This window comes from Diaphorina citri, unplaced genomic scaffold, assembly GCF_000475195.1.
Source record: "Diaphorina citri unplaced genomic scaffold, Diaci psyllid genome assembly version 1.1 scaffold421, whole genome shotgun sequence".
In the NCBI taxonomy this organism is placed as follows: domain Eukaryota; kingdom Metazoa; phylum Arthropoda; class Insecta; order Hemiptera; family Psyllidae; genus Diaphorina; species Diaphorina citri.
In genome coordinates, this window is record NW_007377856.1 from 101,665 (window position 1) to 121,511 (window position 19,847).

Sequence of the window (19,847 nt, forward strand, 5' to 3'; positions counted from 1 at the left end):
GACATCTGCACAAGTATTGACACTGTTGTTGACTGTAGGCACCTATATCATAAGACTAAATAAAAACAACACAGACATGCAGGAGGCAAACACATAGGTAAGTAACTAAGTACCATAATTACTCACCATTTGCTGAATATCCAATAACAGCCACCATGATTGTAATATTCACAGCATTCTCATTGGAAACATAGAACACAGGTAAATGAAGTGCTGTCATTACATGTACAAAACCTATGTTGGTGCCGGGCAAACTATTAGCCAGTAATTTAAAGTCCTATCATACACAAAAACCTCACTCAGAAGCCTAGATTTAAGGGAAAATAGTCCTAAAGGATGGGTTAAGCTTCTACGAATTTAAAGTCAATTTTTTCTTCCTTTAAGCATGTTAACACATCTGCCTTGTAAGCGCTAGGTCGCGGGTTCGATTCCCGCCCGGGGCAAACTGTATTCTAAGCAAATAAGGTTGGTTCTTGGAACAGCTGGATTTCTCTCCTTCTCTCCAGTTCTCCTTCTCAAACCTCTTGATTTTTTATTATTATTATTATTTTTTACTGGGATGCAAGTACTGAGTCACTGAGCTCATGAATCGTGAGTCACTGAGTCTGATTGGATTAAACTATTTTAATAATGTAGGGAGGTTAGTATTAGGCTTTTAGTATCAACAGGAAAAGGAAACAACATACCAATCTTCCATTCAGTCTAATATCATTTGGTGAAATCATTGATGAAATTGCTTTGAAATATGAGGCTTGAGTGAAATCTGATTCCAGTTGGTACATGTGATAGAATTCGTACGTAATATAGTAGGGCTCACTGCATTTTTTGAACATAGCTGGCTGACTTTCTACACTGATTAGTGAGTTAGTGGATGTGAGATGTAAATAGGGTGCTACTTTGGTTTCAAATTCCATATTACAACCTCCTGGTACAGGCACTAGAGGTGAAAAAAATAATGTTACTTGCATTAGGAAAAGTCAGATGAATATTACTTACCCATTCTAATGGTTCATGGTGCATATTATAGTTATTTATGCACGAATACATAAAAGGAGAATCCCGCTTAAACTTTATCTGAAAATCCAAAAAATAACATTACTAATTTATTATCCATTTTCTCAAAATTATAATTACCCTAAACAATCGTGTGCTAAAACAAAGACACGAGAAACATTCTACATTAGAAAAATAGGTAAAAAAAAGGACGGATAAATAAAACTTCAAAATGTTCTCATAAGACGGTGGGTTTTACATAATTTCATTTAGGGAAACTGACCTAATACCTAATAGTCAACTCCGAGCATTTGAAACCAACACATAATTTCATAACAGCTAATTGGTACATCAAGTACAGAAAAAAGTACTATAAGCATATTATAGCTAAAGTCTAAGATGCCTATAGGGTGCATCCTATAGGTAAAGCTCTGACCAAGGTGGCTCTTGAACACAAAATGTTGCTGTCAACAATATGGTGTACACAAACCCAAAATCATGGTGCATATTATAGCTAAAGTCTAAGATGCCTAGAGGGTGCATCCTATAGGTAAAGCTCTGACCAAGGTGGCTCTTGAACACAAAATGTTGCTGTCAACAATATGGTGTACACAAACCCAAAACCTTCAGCTAAGTGGTTTATCAGATTTCTAGTTTTCTAGACTAGCAAAACATATCTACAATAGGTATTCTTTTGTTCTTTTGACATGTAATAGGTAACTAAATAAAGTAGGTAAAGGTGAATTTTTAAAGACACTGTGGTAATTATGCAGAAGTCACATCCGTGGAAAAGATAAGCTCCTTTTTGTATTTAACTTAACCCTATAATAACACTAATCACTGCTCTAATTGTGAAAACTCCTTCTTGCATTTAACCTAACCCTATAATAACCAGGGTCACTGCTCATTTGTGCCAGTTCCTTTGGTAGAAATATTCCACGGACGTGACATCTGCACAAGTACCGACACTGTTGTTGACTGTAGGCACCTAAGTATATCATAAGACTAAATAAAAACAACACAGACATGCAGGAGGCAAACACATAGGTAAGTAAATAAGTACCATAATTACTCACCATTTGCTGAATATCCAATAACAGCCACCATGACTGTAATATTCACAGCATTCTCATTGGAAACATAGAACACAGGTAAATGAAGTGCTGTCATTACATGTACAAAACCTATGTTGGTGCCGAGCAGAGGCTTAGCTTCCCCCAAATATGAGAGGGACACATTGTAAATGTATGAATGTGTTTGAACGACAAGAAAGTTTGCCTCGAGTGGAACATCAGTGATTGTTACAGCAATTTCTTTATTTGCTGTAATAACAATTTCTTCAGAGACAACTTCAGAGTTAAGGCCTGTGTAATTGCCGAAAGATAAAGTGTATGTCTCATCTGTAACAAATAAATGTAGGTAGGTACCTGTTAGTTAATAGTTCCTTCAAACTTTGGTCATCAGGAATGTCGTCATTTAAAAAAAAAGAACCATTTGAAGAACTCCATTCTATAGAAATAGGTACTTCAAGTGTGTAATCCATTTATCTCTGCATATTTTCAAGTCACTGCCAATATGATACTCTCCTATAGGTACCTAGGTATATTTTTTTGGGCTCAAAATTTTTGCATTGAGGTTGTCTCTGTTTCATAATGTTTTTGAATATATCTTGGACCTGATTGGGACTTTGGCCTCCTAACTTGCCCCTAACTCTGGGGCCCTGTTCTCTGAAGTCTGAATAGGCAAGTTAGTCTGCATTTTTTCAAGTCACTGCCAATATGATACTCTCCTATAGGTAGGTACCATTTTTTTTGGACTCAACATTTTTGCATTGAGGTTGTCTCTGTTTCACAATGTTTTTGACTATATCTTGGACCTGATTGGGACTTTGGCCTCCTAACTTGCCCCTAACTCTGGGGCCCTGTTCTCTGAAGTCTGAATAGGCAAGTTAGGTACAATGCCAAGTTTTACCATAACTTGTCTACAGTAAGGGTTCAAGTTTGTGTGTTATGTAACTTACCTAAGAATTTTGGTTGAATACTTTTGGTTTCCAAAGTGACGGTAAAACACAGGACTAGGAGAAATGAGATCTTTAAATGAAAATGGGCTTCATTGGCCATTTTAACAGTTAACTTCGTCTTAACTCCCTGTTATCAGTTATTACCGCTTATCACCTCAGGGGGAGGCAGTTATCAGAAAACACATTTTTGAAGAACTTGAAAAATTGTAAACAAGTGTTTTCAAGGAGGTAAGAAGCCCATGGACAATAATTATGAGGAGTGCACAAAAAAATGGGTAGGTACTAGGTACCCTACGTAAAAATAATAAATCAGTAATAATATCTAAGAATTATTAAAAGAACCAGGTTTGAATTTTGTTCCTTAAGACAAATTGATATTTTATAAGTAATCATAACTAAATAAAATAAAATAATGGAGGAGTTGCAAGTGGGTAAAAATTATAAATAAATGGTCGATTCCTATGTAAAAAGTTGGGAAAAATCCAAATCTGAGGTCAAAACTCCGAAAAAACAACTGTAATAGGTCGAAAATTCAATTTTTATAATGAAAAAGTTCAAAGATTTGTGACGTCAGACTTAACGCAGCACGCTAGCGGCGGAGCAGAACTGCGCAGAAACGTATGCGCACAAACACATTAATGCGTTGCCTGCAAGGGAGCTTTGCTCGGGACATCTGATGTGACGTCATCGCCTACGGGAGCGTATGCCGTGACGTCAAAGTTCACGATTTACCGGCATTTTTTTAATCGATTTATCTCGAGATCTAGAAGTCGTAAAAGAAAAAGAAAAATTCCGTTGGTCCTCATTTTTCATGCTCTATGACTTTGAAACATCACCCAGGTAAGCGCAACTGATCTATTGTGTTTATATCTCTTCGTGACTTACATAGTTGAATATTATAGGACACCCGGAGTACTCACACTTCTGAAATAGAGTGCCAAAAAAAAAAAAAAAAAAAAAAAAAAAAAAATAAAAAAAAAAAAATTAGTTAAAAAGTATTTTTTTTTTAGAATACTGTCTATTTTCTTTTCATAAGAAATAGTGTGTGGTGTTTTCTGTTATGGGAAAGGACCAAGATCTGTTGGAGGCAGCTCGCAATGGGAATATCCAGGTTGTTGAGAAGATCCTATCACAGAGAGCAAAAAGGAGTGGTCCTTTGGCCAGGTAAACACATACTTTTTTTGTTATCAGTAGTTCAGTTATGAATATGGGCTAAAGCTCCTGGGGTTTCACCATTTCTTTACATGAACTAACTGAAATACTTATGATTTTCAAGACTATCAAGAGATTCAGTATTTATTTCTATCGAGTTATAATGTTTCCAGAACTTTTTTCCGAGCATGTTTACATGCCTTTGACTCTGATTTCTCATCAGTTGTATACTTTCTGCAAGATATTTAGACTGAGCTGATTGCCATCAGCTTCAATGGTTGTTCCATGAATACTATCAGGCATATTTCAATGAAGTCATGTTTTGACACAAGTATAGGTACTTGGGTGGTAGCACACTTGCAGTTATCTACATGCCATGTATGAAAACTTGTAGGTTTGATTTTTGTATTGCAGTTGCAGATATTGGATTATTTTATTGTGGTTTGTGGTGACTAAAATGATGTGAAGGTATTGTGTCTCTTCTTGCCCATCTAACAAAGAACACAGATGGGACTGTTAACTATGTAGGTATTGTGTGTTTTCTACAGTTCAACAGAACTAGTACTTACTAGTTACTATAGTTGTACTTAATAGTTGGTATGAATAAATTATTTTTTCAGCTTACGTCGGGGACCAGGGGCAAATGTTCTCTGTTCTTCCTCTTTTTCTTCGCCTTTTCCCGTGTTCAGACGGGGTCGGCGTTTTTCGTCAGCCTCTCAATCAGCCCTCTATCGAATCTATTAAATAAATAAATACATAAATAAATAAACTATTCTCAACTCACCAGATGGCATAGGAACGGCCGAACTCTCATGGACTGTGAACACATAGGTCGCCAAGCTGGAGAATATAAGTCCATGTGTGAACAGAGCGGTTCTGAAGTGCCAATGCCCGTACAGGCATAGAGTGGTACCCAGAATCGTCAGCAACACCGACATGATGGTCCAGGAAAGAGGAGCTGAAAATTATTAAAATATTAATACATAAAAAATACAAGTACATACAAAAGACAATAGTCAAATTCCCGCCCAGGACGGATTTTATCCTGAACGGATAATTTTCGTTCTCGGAATGGTTAGCTTTCTCCTAACCTGTCTTCCTTCTTTCTTCGATTTCCGGACGAACAACTGCTATATTAGACGCATGTGGACTGTGTCGTAGCATGGCACAACATATTTTATTTAACAAGAAGACTAAAATTTCCTGATAATTTTGATGGCAGTCATTTCTTCCTGTTCTTTTATCCCATGACTTCTCAAGAGTGTGCCATTTTTTCCTTCATGTGTTTCAGGGAGATTGTTGAGCTGCTTCTGACCAATGAGGCTTCCACTAACATTGTTGACACCAAGGGGAGCTCACCCTTGCATCTGGCAGCATGGACTGGCAATGTAGATATTGTGCGGGTACTCCTCTGTCATGGTCCTTCGGTTCCTAATGTTAATTTGATGGTAAGTATGTACTTTCCTCTTTTTTTTTTTTGTATGATATTGATGTGTACGAGTATTGTACTATATTTACCCAAATAAGTAAATAAATTACATATTATCTAGCACTTACCTCTCTACATTCCTACCTATTTATTATATTTTATCAGTAGGTCATTATCATTAACAGCACTGAATATTGCACCATAGGTGCTGGGTTTTGAATCTTGGCTTAGATAAATAACATTTCCCCCCCTTTTTTCAAGGACAAATTCTAAGATAGCAAGGTCCTGTACTTAATGGCCTGGTTTGAATTTTTCAGACCAAAGACAATGAAACTGCTCTCCACTGTGCAGCCCAGTATGGGCATACCCCCGTTGTCTCACAACTTCTTGAACACTCCTGTGATCCCACTATACGGAACTCTCGACACGAGACAGCCCTGGATTTGGCTGCACAATATGGCCGTCTAGAAACTGTGGACACACTGGTACGAACACACCCAGGGCTTATTCAAGCGTATAACGCGCGAGCTCAGAGCACCCTATTCCCTGCCTCTCCCCTACATCTTGCCTCGAGGAATGGCCATAGGTAAGAGCTCTTTTTCTTACCTATTCTTACTTCTGATTTTTTGTTATTATTTTACTTAAATCCTGTTTAATATTTTAATGCTGTCTAAAGGCCTACATATGTCTTCAAGTAATTTTTCTTTATTATAGGTAATGTGATATGGATATAATTGTAGGAGTATAATAACTACCTGGTTATTGCACTTCTCTTGCATGGAAAATTAGTAAAAGGGATTTTTAAATTTTATGTTTTATGTATTTACAAAATAAATAGGTTCTATTTACAGCAAAAGGTTCAGTCAGGCTCTTGTAGTTCCAAGGTCACGCGTCGCTTCGCCTAGCGCTAGTGTTTCGAGTAAAATAGAAGTTTACAATTTTCCCGCTGCTGGCGCTAGTGTCGAAGTTTTCGAATCTTACTTCTAGGCAAGCAATGCCTTATCGTATTTGCTCTTGTAAATGCCGGTAGGGTCGTATTTCTTCTCAAGGTTGGCCCATTCTTGTTGCTTGTTGTCCAGGAGGAACTTGAAGATTTTCTTGGCGCCCTCTTTCTGTTTGTCAGAACAGCCTCCACATTCGGTTTTCAGGGCATCAGGCAAGACCTCTGGAAAAACAAAAATGAAGTGTGATTGTAATACTTATTTACCTACATATTAAGTTAGGTACAAGTGTTACAACTTCAAGATTGTCACGGTCAACAATACAGCTACCTTCATCATGCAGAATGTTTACTTTCTCTGTGGCGTATATCTCTAGTAGCGCTGTCAAACATTCTTGATTTGGCGGGGCGGAGAGCTGCCGCGCTCCTTAATATTTCTGGACGCTACTCTTTCACGAGTACCTACCAATTTTTCGTCTCGAGGACCTGTAATTGCTAAGGTCTTATCGTCCGAATCGAAGAGAGAAGGAAGACAGAATAGGAAAAAAACCAGCCATTCCGAAAACGAACATTTTCTCTTCAGGATCAAATCCGCCACGGGTGGGAATCGAACCCGCGGCCTAGCGCTTACAAGGCAGACGCACTACCAACCAATAAAACTTACTTTTAAGTTCAGCACCGTCGGGAGAGCATGCACCAGTATCCATCAGACAGTTATAGTAGCTGGAGAACAAACGTTCATTGCTGATGATTTCGTCCAGGTTAACGTTATCGTATTTGGTGGTATAGGCTGGAGATGGGACGGCCAGAACGGCTGTGGCAGTCAGGCACAGAGCGAAAACGGCCAGCTTGAACATCGTGGAAGTGATTGTGTTAAACGTAAAAAAAAATTATCACTTTTTTACTTTTCAAGAAAGCACGATTTCGATTGAACAGATAGAGCACAACTGATGCTTTCTGCTTGGAAAATCTCGATATTTATACACCTGGAAAAGTGTAGACCTGACTAGACTAACAGGTTTTGCCGAAATTTGTATGGGGAGAGGGAGGTCAGGTGTTGATTTTTCGCTACCTGTAGTATTGGTTAATGACGCTTACTTTATTGATAGAGATATAATATTGAATTGGCTGCTCACATAGGTACATATTTGTGAGTATTAATTGAGAAAATTTAGTCCGTTAAAGGCGTGAACGACAGTACTTAATAGTGGCTGTCGATGTCGTTTTAAAGGTGCATTTGCATTCAGACTTGCGTGCTGCGGGAAATTTGGATTTGTACGTATAATACATGCAGTGAGTCGGCGTACCAAATTGATCACCACATACTTCATGTTGCTCGCGAAGAAATAGTCCAGAGCGAAGATGACAAAATAGGAGCCTACCGCGGCACACGATAGGATGTTGAAGAACTGAGGCGCTATGGAAAACAGGCAGAGGCAGAGGAAGAAGATGCAGACGAACACCAGGGCGTAGTTGATGTTCGACTGGAGTAGTGTGGAATCCCCTGGGAAAATAGAGAAACAGAAGATGTTTTTTTTTTTTTTTTTTTTTTTTTAGTTCCGTCCTCTTCCCACTTGTCGTTGGGAAAAAAATCGTGTTAAATTTAAATTACATTGTCTAAAGGACGTTCGGAAAAAATCGGATGAAACTCACGACAACTGGGAATAGGCCTTTAGTTTAAACTTATCTAATCACGGACACTCGTCACTGGAAGTCCAAAAGAGGTAAGGTCAGTGCACGGAAAAAGTCGGAAGTTGTTCCAATTCAACTGGTACTTTGGGGCTTCAAAAATTATTTTTGTATATCACAGAGGGAGAGGGAGGGAGGGAGAGGTTCAAGTTTGCGTGTTATGTAACTTACCTAAGAATTTTGGTTGAATACTTTTGGTTTCCAAAGTGACGGTAAAACACAGGACTAGGAGAAATGAGATCTTTAAATGAAAATGGGCTTCATTGGCCATTTTAACAGTTAACTTCGTCTTAACTCCCTGTTATCAGTTATTACCGCTTATCACCTCAGGGGGAGGCAGTTATCAGAAAACACATTTTTGAAGAACTTGAAAAATTGTAAACAAGTGTTTTCAAGGAGGTAAGAAGCCCATGGACAATAATTATGAGGAGTGCACAAAAAAATGGGTAGGTACTAGGTACCCTACGTAAAAATAATAAATCAGTAATAATATCTAAGAATTATTAAAAGAACCAGGTTTGAATTTTGTTCCTTAAGACAAATTGATATTTTATAAGTAATCATAACTAAATAAAATAAAATAATGGAGGAGTTGCAAGTGGGTAAAAATTATAAATAAATGGTCGATTCCTATGTAAAAAGTTGGGAAAAATCCAAATCTGAGGTCAAAACTCCGAAAAAACAACTGTAATAGGTCGAAAATTCAATTTTTATAATGAAAAAGTTCAAAGATTTGTGACGTCAGACTTAACGCAGTTGCTATTTTTGTCCGCTTGTGTTATGTAACTTACCTAAGAATTTTGGTTGAATACTTTTAGTTTTCAAAGTGACAGTAAAACACAGGACTAGGAGAAATGAGATCTTTAAATGAAAATGGGCTTCATGGGCCATTTTAACAGTTAACTTCGTCTTAACTCCCTGTTATCAGTTATTACCGCTTATCATCACCTTATCAGGGGGAGGCTGTTATCAGAAAACACATTTTTTTGAAGAACTTGAAAAATTGTAAACAAGTGTTTTCAAGGAGGTAAGAAGCCCATGGACAATAATTACGAGGAGTGCACAAAAAAATGGGTAGGTACTAGGTACCCTACGTAAAAATAAATCAGTAATAATATCTAAGAATTATTAAAAGAACCAGGTTTGAATTTTGTTTTTAAAGAAAAATTGATATTTTATAAGTAATCATAACTAAATAAAATAATTAAATTTTTTCAACTAGATTTAAAAGGAGTGCAAACAGTGAGTGCACCTTTTTCGGTTTCACTTTCAAGAAAAAAACACTTATCCACTGCGTTAAAACCTCTGTGGTAAGCACCCCACTCCTCTTTATTGATTAAACTCAGCTGACTTCACTTCGTTCGAATTCAGTTTACAGCGGACTTCTCATCGATCGGTTTCGCGTTTTTTGAGTTTGATAAGAAAATAAAAATTGATAAAAAATGTGAGAATTTCCTACTTCCTCCTAATACTGTCTATTTTCTTTTCATAAGAAATAGTGTGTGGTGTTTTCTGTTATGGGAAAGGACCAAGATCTGTTGGAGGCAGCTCGCAATGGGAATATCCAGGTTGTTGAGAAGATCCTATCACAGAGAGCAAAAAGGAGTGGTCCTTTGGCCAGGTAAACACATACTTTTTTTGTTATCAGTAGTTCAGTTATGAATATGGGCTAAAGCTCCTGGGGTTTCACCATTTCTTTACATGAACTAACTGAAATACTTATGATTTTCACGACTATCAAGAGATTCAGTATTTATTTCTATTGAGTTACCTATAATGTTTCCAGAACTTTTTTCCCGAGCATGTTTACATGCCTTTGACTCTGATTTCTCATCAGTTGTATACTTTCTGCAAGATCTTTAGACTGAGCTGATTGCCAACAGCTTCAATGGTTGTTCAATGAATACTATCAGGCATATTTCAATGAAGTCATGTTTTGACACAAGTAAGTAGGTATAGGTACTTAGGTGGTAGCACACTTGCAGTTATCTACATGCCATTTATGAAAACTTGTAGGTTTGATTTTTGTATTGCAGTTGCAGATATTGGATTATACATATAAAAAAAATGTCTTTCTCTGTGTTATTATTTCACAACTTTGGTGCTCACTGCAGCATTGTAGGATTTTTCCAAATACATACATATATCACAATAATCCAGCTCCCAATTACCTACCATGCTGGCACCGGTCGCTATGTGCATTTATATTACATAGGTATTCATATAAAGAACATTAAACTTGATACATGACGGAATTCAAGTACATTACTCTACCTGGTTTTAATATTCATGATGCGATGTTGATTGGAAGTTGCTAATTTATTTTTAGAAAATTGACTCGATGACAATTCTAGTCATCATTGATGACTAAGGAAGAGGCAAAGTAAACAGGGCTCGACAGAAAATTAATTTAAAGTACGCAGACTGTATGAGTGACAATTATACATAAATAAGGTGAATTTATGTACGTACTACTTGTGTTCACTTCTGAGCATTTTTCAAAACTAAAGTCTTGAATAACGGCCGAGCCATACATTTCTCGAGGTTTATCCCGAGGAGACTTGTAATCTACATTTAATAAAAAAAAACCTTTCCGCAAAGTTTGATTGACTTGGGCTGAAAACTAAAGGTCCTGAGAAGCATATTGCTTAAACTTGTACAGGGTATCAGGTAGATTTCATAGGTTCAACTCCATAAGGCACGAGTAGGTACACAGTAGATATTAGATATTGCTGTAATTGAACAAATCAGAATAAAAATTGAATCGGATATTCCGGATCTAGAAATCGAACCCGGGTCTCCCGCGTGCAAGGCGAGTGCAGTGACCACTACGCCATGGGAGCTGACCGATATTGGATTATTTTATTGTGGTTTGTGGTGACTAAAATGATGTGAAGGTATTGTGTCTCTTCTTGCCCATCTAACAAAGAACACAGATGGGACTGTTAACTATGTAGGTATTGCGTGTTTTCTACAGTTCAACAGAACTAAAGTACTTACTAGTTACTATAGTTGTACTTAATAGTTGGTATGAATAAATTATTTTTTCAGCTTACGTCGGGGACCAGGGGCAAATGTTCAAGATAGCAGTGGCTATTCTGCACTCCATCATGCAGCACTCAATGGGCATAAGTAAGTAGTTTCAAATAAATTTTCAAAGTGCCTTAGCCATACTTATCGCAAGTTATTGGGGATATTTTGAATGACCTTAACAAAAGCCATAATATTTTGGTTTTGACCTTCCATGACCAAAAATTACAACATATTTTATTTAACAAGGAGACTAAAATTTCCTGATAATTTTGATGGGAGTCCTTTCTTCCTGTTATTTTATCCCATGACTTCTCAAGAGTGTGCCATTTTTTCCTTCATGTGTTTCAGGGAGATTGTTGAGCTCCTTCTGACCAATGAGGCTTCCACTAACATTGTTGACACCAAGGGGAGCTCACCCTTGCATCTGGCAGCATGGACTGGCAATGTAGATATTGTGCGGGTACTCCTCTGTCATGGTCCTTCGGTTCCTAATGTTAATTTGATGGTAAGTATGTACTTTCCTCTTTTTTTTTTTTGTATGATATTGATGTGTACGAGTATTGTACTATATTTACCCAAATAAGTAAATAAATTACATATTATCTAGCACTTACCTCTCTACATTCCTACCTATTTATTATATTTTATCAGTAGGTCATTATCATTAACAGCACTGAATATTGCACCATAGGTGCTGGGTTTTGAATCTTGGCTTAGATAAATAACATTTTCCCCCCTTTTTTCAAGGACAAATTCTAAGATAGCAAGGTCCCATACTTAATGGTCTGGTTTGAATTTTTCAGACCAAAGACAATGAAACTGCTCTCCACTGTGCAGCCCAGTATGGACATACCCCTGTTGTCTCACAACTTCTTGAACACTCCTGTGATCCCACTATACGGAACTCTCGACACGAGACAGCCCTGGATTTGGCTGCACAATATGGCCGTCTAGAAACTGTGGACACACTGGTACGAACACACCCAGGGCTTATTCAAGCGTATAACGCGCGAGCTCAGAGCACCCTATTCCCTGCCTCTCCCCTACATCTTGCCTCGAGGAATGGCCATAGGTAAGAGCTCTTTTTCTTACCTATTCTTACTTCTGATTTTTTGTTATTATTTTACTTAAATCCTGTTTAATATTTTAATGCTGTCTAAAGGCCTACATATGTCTTCAAGTAATTTTTCTTTATTATAGGTAATGTGATATGGATATAATTGTAGGAGTATAATAACTACCTGGTTATTGCACTTCTCTTGCATGGAAAATTAGTAAAAGGGATTTTTAAATTTTATGTTTTATGTATTTACAAAATAAATAGGTTCTATTTACAGCAAAAGGTTCAGTCAGGCTCTTGTAGTTCCAAGGTCACGCGTCGCTTCGCCTAGCGCTAGTGTTTCGAGTAAAATAGAAGTTTACAATTTTCCCGCTGCTGGCGCTAGTGTCGAAGTTTTCGAATCTTACTTCTAGGCGAGCAATGCCTTATCGTATTTGCTCTTGTAAATGCCGGTAGGGTCGTATTTCTTCTCAAGGTTGGCCCATTCTTGTTGCTTGTTGTCCAGGAGGAACTTGAAGATTTTCTTGGCGCCCTCTTTCTGTTTGTCAGAACAGCCTCCACATTCGGTTTTCAGGGCATCAGGCAAGACCTCTGGAAAAACAAAAATGAAGTGTGATTGTAATACTTATTTACCTACATATTAAGTTAGGTACAAGTGTTACAACTTCAAGATTGTCACGGTCAACAATACAGCTACCTTCATCATGCAGAATGTTTACTTTCTCTGTGGCGTATATCTCTAGTAGCGCTGTCAAACATTCTTGATTTGGCGGGGCGGAGAGCTGCCGCGCTCCTTAATATTTCTGGACGCTACTCTTTCACGAGTACCTACCAATTTTTCGTCTCGAGGACCTGTAATTGCTAAGGTCTTATCGTCCGAATCGAAGAGAGAAGGAAGACAGAATAGGAAAAAAACCAGCCATTCCGAAAACGAACATTTTCTCTTCAGGATCAAATCCGCCACGGGTGGGAATCGAACCCGCGGCCTAGCGCTTACAAGGCAGACGCACTACCAACCAATAAAACTTACTTTTAAGTTCAGCACCGTCGGGAGAGCATGCACCAGCATCCATCAGACAGTTATAGTAGCTGGAGAACAAACGTTCATTGCTGATGATTTCATCCAGGTTAACGTTATCGTATTTGGTGGTATAGGCTGGAGATGGGACGGCCAGAACGGCTGTGGCAGTCAGGCACAGAGCGAAAACGGCCAGCTTGAACATCGTGGAAGTGAATGTGTTAAACGTAAAAAAAAATTTCGATTGAACAGATAGAGCACAACTGATGCTTTCTGCTTAGAAAATCTCGATATTTATACACCTGGAAAAGTGTAGACCTGACTAGACTAACAGGTTTTGCCGAAATTTGTATGGGGAGAGGGAGGTCAGGTGTTGATTTTTCGCTACCGGTAAGTAGTATTGGTTAATGACGCTTACTTTATTGATAGAGATATAATATTGAATTGGCTGCTCACATAGGTATATTTGTGGGTATTAATTGAGAAAATTTAGTCCGTTAAAGGCGTGAACGACAGTACCTAATAGTGGCTGTCGATGTCGTTTTAAAGGTGCATTTGCATTCAGACTTGCGTGCTGCGGGAAATTTGGATTTGTACGTATAATACATAATGCGCCGGGGCGCACATTACAAACATGATTTCATAAGAGTCCTGAAAATAGGGGAACGTTTGTTATGTACGTTGATTGATGAGTAATCGCCGAAAGAATAATGTCCAAAGATTGGTAGGACGATCATAATCATAACACGGTCGTAAAATTTAATTCGAAATGGAAGAATTGAATCGGTACCTGATAAAGTAAAAGTTGGACAAGAGATTCCACAGTGACTCATGAGTCATGTCTGAGTCGGGTCATTAAGATTCTCGAGAGAACACCGGTGTCACGGTGTACAAGACCGAAACTCGGTACCTCTACGTGAACGTTAAATCTAATCAGTACAATTTAGTGAGAAGTTCCAAAGAATGACATTTAGAAAGTACAATGTATTAATCAGATTGGCCGTGGCTGTAAACAGGCAATATTGTGCAACCGTGTGAAGACCACAAACCTTAGGCCCGTTGCACACACACCGGTTTTGGACGACCGATTTTTTACAGAAAATTCCGTTGGTCCTCATTTTTCCTGCTCTATGACTTTGAAACACCACCCAAGTAAGCGCAACTGATCTATTAAATTTTTTCAACTAGATTTAAAAAAAGTGCAAACAATAGGGGTATTTTATTTATGTGAAATGGAAATTTTTCCTAATCCAAAATATTCCACTGTGGTCACTTTTTTTATCCCCACCACAGTCAGAGCTTTTCGAGTGATTACCATTACCATTACGCTCAGGTACTGGGAATTTTTTGATAAAAGAAAACATCCTAATCTCATTAGTTTCCATAATATGTAGAAATAACCCAAATAAATTTTGACCAGAACCCCGGAAGAATGTCAGGTGTGGACGGGGATAAAAAATTCGGTGTTGTGGACTCAGCCTCCACTTGCATTAATTGGGATGGAATGGATTCTGCTTTTATTCGAAAGAAAGCGAAACACACAGAGAGAGAAAGAGATAGAGAGAGATAGAGAGAGAGAGAGAGAGAGAGAGAGAGAGAGAGAGGGAGATAAAGAGTGCTGAAATTCCTAACACGATGATGAGAGTAAAGAAGAAACCCTTTTGCTGTAAAATGGTGAAAGATAACAAGGAAACCCTCTCAAAGTTCAACATTACTCAAAATTGAAAAAAAAAGTAGGTAGAAAGCATAATAAAAAGGAAAAGAGAGAGAAAATATTCAAGTGTCGAAAGTTAAGTGATAAGGTAAACAAGAAATAAACGAACTAAGTGAGAGAACATTTGATGAGACACATCTATAGGTGATAATACGAGTATCTAACTCATTACTCAGGTAGCCATGCTAAAATTTATCTCAAGTGGCAATTAGTTGATTTTTTTCTGAGCCCATTGTTTTGCCTAAATAAATACACTGGACTTCACCGAATGATGATAATAGCTAGGGCCAATTTTAGAGCTTTTTTCTTCATTTCCCCTCTCTACACTTTGCCTTCTTAACCTTGTACGGGATGAGGTCTACACTCTACAATGCACTGGGCAAACAGTGCCAGCCTAAAAACTATGATAATAGCTAGGGCCAATTTTAGAGCTTTTTTCTTCATTTCCCCCTCTCTACACTTTGCCTTCTTAACCTTGTACGGGATGAGGTCTACACTCTACAATGCACTGGGCAAACAGTGCCAGCCTAAAAACCGCACGGAGTTGAAAATCTGCGACAAACAACTCGTGCGAAAACAAACTCCTACGCAACAAAAGCGGCGAATAACACAGAAATTTTTGTAGAATAAATAATGGAGAACGAAAAAAAATGTATAGGTACCTACCTAAGTACCTACAGTATGATATTTTTATATTATAAAAAAAGAGGTTCGAGGCCCTTTACAAAAGAGTCCTGAGGGAACACAGATTGAAATAAAACTACGTCGGAAGGCAGTAGGGAAATATGATGAGGTAGAAGAAAAAGTGAAGCCCAGCAAATACGAGTAGAACGAATCAAAGCAAGGTAGCAAGGGACTATGGAATAACAATGGAAATGTTTCTCTCATGATTATTAAGGGCCAAACTGTAAAATAAGACTGTTTGTTCTATTAAAGATTTTTTTTTTTTTTTTTTTCAGAGAGATATTCCATGAAATATTATTAAAGTGTGTCCATGTAATTATAGTTGAGTGGTCATCGATCGACGAGGTGAATCTATGTTGTCTAGGCAGTGTGGACGGTTCAATCGACAACGATCAACGGTCCGTCGACTATGTTTGGATACCCCTTTAGCATTACTCCTTTCATGCATTTACCCCTAAATCGACCCAACGAACACAACTCGTACATTTCCCAGATATCTCCAAAAACATGGAAAATTTCCATTAGACAAATCTTAGCGTAAGCGTTGAGATACTCACAAGGTACGAGCTTTATTTGCTTTGATTCTGTATTTTTTATCAAGTTAATATTACATTGTTTACATTAGGTTAAACACCTGTTACGTGACCCTCGTACTTTCTCTCTGATGTTATAAGTTATATGTTTTATGTTATAAGAATGTGAACTTTCATCTGTCAAGTGCTCTGGAGTTTGACAACTTGTTCTTTTACCCTTGTCCAAGTTAACTTCTTCAAGACAAATCTATTGTGTAAGGGTCTGTGTACGTTTAGGAAAAATAGAAGCTATTGAATAATAATATTGGTGTTTGACGGATTGGGTTCATCCCCTTGACAGTCTGTCGCAAGAGCGGTAAGAATGTGAACTTTCATCTGTCAAGTGCTTTGGAGTTTGACAACTTGTTCTTTTACCCTTGTCCAAGTTAACTTCTTCAAGACAAATCTATTGTGTAAGGGTCTGTCTACGTTTAGGAAAAATAGAAGCTATTGAATAATAATATTGGTGTTTGACGGATTGGGTTCATCCCCTTGACAGTCTGTCGCAAGAGCGATCTTTTCAGTGTTCCTTGTGTGTGTGTTTTTTTGTGAATTGTAAATACATTTGGTTGGGTGGAAGAGCTCACTGCGTGAGAATCCTGCCATAAAACCTTAAAAAAGTAAAAAACCCTACTTATTGCAATTTTTTTTTAGATATCTTGCTGACATGATATAACAATGATCACAGTATAAGGAACACCCGTTATATTGAGCCTCCTCTCACCCATGAGTTAGCAATATCATGTGGCACAGTTAGTGACTACCGCACTGATAACGAGTTGATATGCCTGACTTACTTCTTTACCGATCATTGTGATGTAAGTGGTAGCTATAGGTACAGAAGAAATCTCATGATAGTCGTGATGAATAGGATTTGCACAGGACTTGTTTTCTTTCTTTATTATAGGGTCATTAGGAATTAGGACCTCTTATTAGATTCTTAGGAAGTTCTTTAAATTAGGTTCCAGGAGATACTTTTCAATGGATATTCCAGGAAGTCTTCCTTGTAAGGAGTCTTGTTCTTTCTCTTTCTCCTTCTCTTCGTCTTACTTCCCTCCTCCTCTTCTTCTCCTTCTCCTCCTCTTTCGCCTCCTTCTCTTCATCCTTTTCCTCATCCTCATCCTCCATCTCTTTTTCTTTTTCCTCCTCCACCTTTCCTCCTCCTTCTTCTTTTATTAAGCTCATTTTTGTTTTCTATATTTGTTAGTTTTTCTCCTGAACTCCTAGATAGATGTCAAAAGCAATTGTTTCAAGGTTTCTAGGTTTTTCAAAAGTTTACGATGGACGACAGTTTTAAAATTCCTCGAAATGTCTGTTGGGGACAAGTTGTCTCTATTTCTGGCTGTGGTCATCTGATTTTCGTTCCAATTTATTACGAACAGTTTTTGTCGACATGCCAGATGACAAACTTTTATCTTGTCTTTTTCGAGGAAAAGTTGCACCAGAGTTTTCTGGATGAAAGGCTTGTTATTTGTTTGCTCTAATTTATTCCTCTGCTCAAAGACATCAAATACACTCAGCCATCAACCTTGTGGTTCGAGGCATCCTTAATCCTTTCCCATGTTTCCATTTCCACCATAATAAAATACTCATTACATATCTAATAATACCTGTAGTGGTTCCATTTGTCAACTTTTAGCTGTCCTAGATTTCAAATTATCGTTTTGGTAATTTCTTGTGCCTACTTTAACGACGGATTAACTGACTGACGAACCAGCACAGCGTGACTTGTTCAATTTTTTTTTTTCTATCCGCCAAATCTCTTCAATTCATACAGTGCGTTGGTGCACCACTGCGTTGGTGAGCTATCGAATTTCACCTCAATCCTCAGTCCTTTCCTTGGTTATAACATGATGCATTCCTTCAGTAGCTACTTCAGTCAGTTCATTACCATTTCCTAGTAGTTTCTTCTGTGTGCTTTTCCTACGATCACCGAAACTTCATATCAGTTACAAACCTCTATTGAACTAGATTAAATATTGATATTGACACCAGACTTATCAGTCAGTGATTCCTTATTGCTTTATGTTGTCTGTGTTGACAATGTTTGTTTTCACTGATTATACCGACTTAGAAAAATGTGTGCTGTATCCAAGTAAAATATTGTTGGTTCACATTTTTTGATTCATCACGTTGAACACGTTGACAATAATTTTCACTTGTTGATTCATGTTATTTCCGTGATTTATGTCATTTTATACGCCCCTTTTATGCCTACCAGCAAATGGGAGTATTGAGGTTTTATTGAGCAATGCAGTTTATTTATCTTTAAGTTTTCTGATCACAGAAACGCATTTGGTTTCATCTAATGAGTAAACCCTATAGTAATAATATGTACCTACTTGTTATAGGCAGTACCTATGTGGTTTGAATTCCTACTCAAACGGATCTGGAATGAAACCATTTTCCTTTTCTCAGTCCATAGGCTGGATCTAATTTCACTCTAGTCAGATGACGTATTCAGGAGTTGTTATGGTGTATGGTACATAATTATACGATTGGCTCGGTCACCAAGAAATTAACATTACCTACTTTGAAAGATGAGATTCTATGGTTTCCTAGGTATAGAAAAGTCCCTTTCTCATATTCTCAAGCTGTCAGTAATCAGTAGTTCTGATTTTATTAGATTTCCGTTAGTGAGCTCAAGGCTGAATAGAGGTTCCAAGTGCAGTTATGTCACTTCCATGATGAATCATTGGTCTTATTTTTGGTCCGTCACCAGCAACTGAATCACAATCTTCATTCGTTTCCAAGCTATGCCAAAATGGAGTTGCATAAACTTGTTAGGTAAACCCTTGGACTAGCCAGGAATGCAAAATCGCGGATGATTTTTGCACTTTGGATGAGGTTAGGTTTATGATAATTGAAAACAGACAGTTCTTATGCAGTTTACTCAGAAATCAATGTATGTACACAGATTCTTACCCCTAGTTTGACCACAAACTTGCAAATTTAGACGTGAACTTCAACAAAGTGTATTTTGGGGGATTCTAATGTCTTCTCTTTTCTGTTAACAGATCCGTGGTGGCCCGACTCTTGCAGGCCGGCCTTGACGTGAACATTCGAACGGCCTCCGGAACGGCTCTTCACGAGGCCGCTCTCTGTGGAAAGCTGGAGGTGGTCAAAACATTGCTGGAACATGGAGCCGACCTGAGGATTATAGACTCAAAACACAACACGGTCCTGGATCTGCTCAAACAGTTTCCACCTCATGCGGTGCACGATATATCCACCATTATCAACCGTGAGTGGTTTTACTTTCTTCATTTTAGTCGGATTTTCCTTTCGCAATTTTCAGCTGGTAATGGTGGGGATCCAAAATCTCAGTCAATGGTTCAATAAAAGTACACCAGATCTTCTCCAAACAGCCCCATGACAAGAATGAATCGACCATCATTATTTGCCAACGTTCAATAGAATATGGCACCAAAAGAAGAAGAATAATGGTGGGGAACAGGGCATTGGTACAATGGCAGACAATGTTCCTTTTCCTCATTCCCCACTATTGCCACCTGAAAATTGCGAAAAGAAATACGCGTTTTT

General features: G+C 37.9%; 5 protein-coding genes across 5 annotated transcripts in view; 2 read left to right on the forward strand and 3 right to left on the reverse strand.

The window, feature by feature from the left end:
- Positions 1-647: 647 nt before the first annotated feature.
- LOC103508664 (transmembrane 7 superfamily member 3-like) lies at positions 648-3,190 on the reverse strand. The gene is made up of 3 exons (XM_026823203.1): positions 3,014-3,190; positions 2,070-2,393; positions 648-937 (listed from the first exon to the last, which is right to left on the reverse strand). The coding sequence occupies exons 1-3, from the start codon at positions 3,111-3,113 to the stop codon at positions 648-650; spliced, it is 714 nt and encodes a 237-aa protein (XP_026679004.1). The 5' UTR covers positions 3,114-3,190.
- A 2,186-nt stretch (positions 3,191-5,376) lies between these two features.
- Positions 5,377-6,267, forward strand: LOC103508665 (ankyrin repeat and SAM domain-containing protein 1A-like). The gene is made up of 2 exons (XM_008473237.2): positions 5,377-5,613; positions 5,912-6,267. Exons 1-2 carry the CDS (start codon positions 5,413-5,415, stop codon positions 6,182-6,184), a joined length of 474 nt encoding a protein of 157 aa, XP_008471459.1. The 5' UTR covers positions 5,377-5,412; the 3' UTR covers positions 6,185-6,267.
- Positions 6,268-6,405: 138 nt separating this feature from the next.
- On the reverse strand, positions 6,406-7,463 carry LOC103508659 (ejaculatory bulb-specific protein 3-like). Its single transcript, XM_008473230.3, has 2 exons — positions 7,199-7,463; positions 6,406-6,759 (listed from the first exon to the last, which is right to left on the reverse strand). Exons 1-2 carry the CDS (start codon positions 7,389-7,391, stop codon positions 6,578-6,580), a joined length of 375 nt encoding a protein of 124 aa, XP_008471452.1. The 5' UTR covers positions 7,392-7,463; the 3' UTR covers positions 6,406-6,577.
- A 2,112-nt stretch (positions 7,464-9,575) lies between these two features.
- Positions 9,576-19,847, forward strand: part of LOC103508666 (ankyrin repeat and sterile alpha motif domain-containing protein 1B) — a 42,282-nt gene continuing 32,010 nt past the window's right edge. The window contains exons 1-5 of the mRNA XM_026823204.1: positions 9,576-9,844; positions 11,275-11,355; positions 11,605-11,761; positions 12,060-12,328; positions 19,322-19,548. Of these exons, the coding sequence (XP_026679005.1) occupies positions 9,741-9,844; positions 11,275-11,355; positions 11,605-11,761; positions 12,060-12,328; positions 19,322-19,548 (838 nt within the window). The 5' untranslated portion in view covers positions 9,576-9,740. The remainder of the gene's footprint in view (positions 9,845-11,274; positions 11,356-11,604; positions 11,762-12,059; positions 12,329-19,321; positions 19,549-19,847) is intronic.
- On the reverse strand, positions 12,414-13,700 carry LOC103508660 (ejaculatory bulb-specific protein 3-like). Its single transcript, XM_008473231.3, has 2 exons — positions 13,347-13,700; positions 12,414-12,907 (listed from the first exon to the last, which is right to left on the reverse strand). The coding sequence occupies exons 1-2, from the start codon at positions 13,537-13,539 to the stop codon at positions 12,726-12,728; spliced, it is 375 nt and encodes a 124-aa protein (XP_008471453.1). The 5' UTR covers positions 13,540-13,700; the 3' UTR covers positions 12,414-12,725.

Excerpts from the sequence above, each read along its gene's own strand:
- LOC103508659 (XM_008473230.3), bottom strand. The coding sequence starts at position 7,391 with ATGTTCAAGCTGGCCGTTTTCGCTCTGTGCCTGACTGCCACAGCCGTT. Across the intron at positions 6,760-7,198 it reads CGACGGTGCTGAACTTAAAA|AGGTCTTGCCTGATGCCCTG; the intron begins GTAAGTTTTATT and ends TTGTTTTTCCAG.
- LOC103508664 (XM_026823203.1), bottom strand. The coding sequence starts at position 3,113 with ATGGCCAATGAAGCCCATTTTCATTTAAAGATCTCATTTCTCCTAGTC. Across the intron at positions 2,394-3,013 it reads TATTCAACCAAAATTCTTAG|ATGAGACATACACTTTATCT; the intron begins GTAAGTTACATA and ends TATTTGTTACAG. Across the intron at positions 938-2,069 it reads TATTGGATATTCAGCAAATG|TGCCTGTACCAGGAGGTTGT; the intron begins GTGAGTAATTAT and ends TTTCACCTCTAG.
- LOC103508665 (XM_008473237.2), top strand. The coding sequence starts at position 5,413 with ATGACTTCTCAAGAGTGTGCCATTTTTTCCTTCATGTGTTTCAGGGAG. Across the intron at positions 5,614-5,911 it reads TTCCTAATGTTAATTTGATG|ACCAAAGACAATGAAACTGC; the intron begins GTAAGTATGTAC and ends TGAATTTTTCAG.
- LOC103508660 (XM_008473231.3), bottom strand. The coding sequence starts at position 13,539 with ATGTTCAAGCTGGCCGTTTTCGCTCTGTGCCTGACTGCCACAGCCGTT. Across the intron at positions 12,908-13,346 it reads CGACGGTGCTGAACTTAAAA|AGGTCTTGCCTGATGCCCTG; the intron begins GTAAGTTTTATT and ends TTGTTTTTCCAG.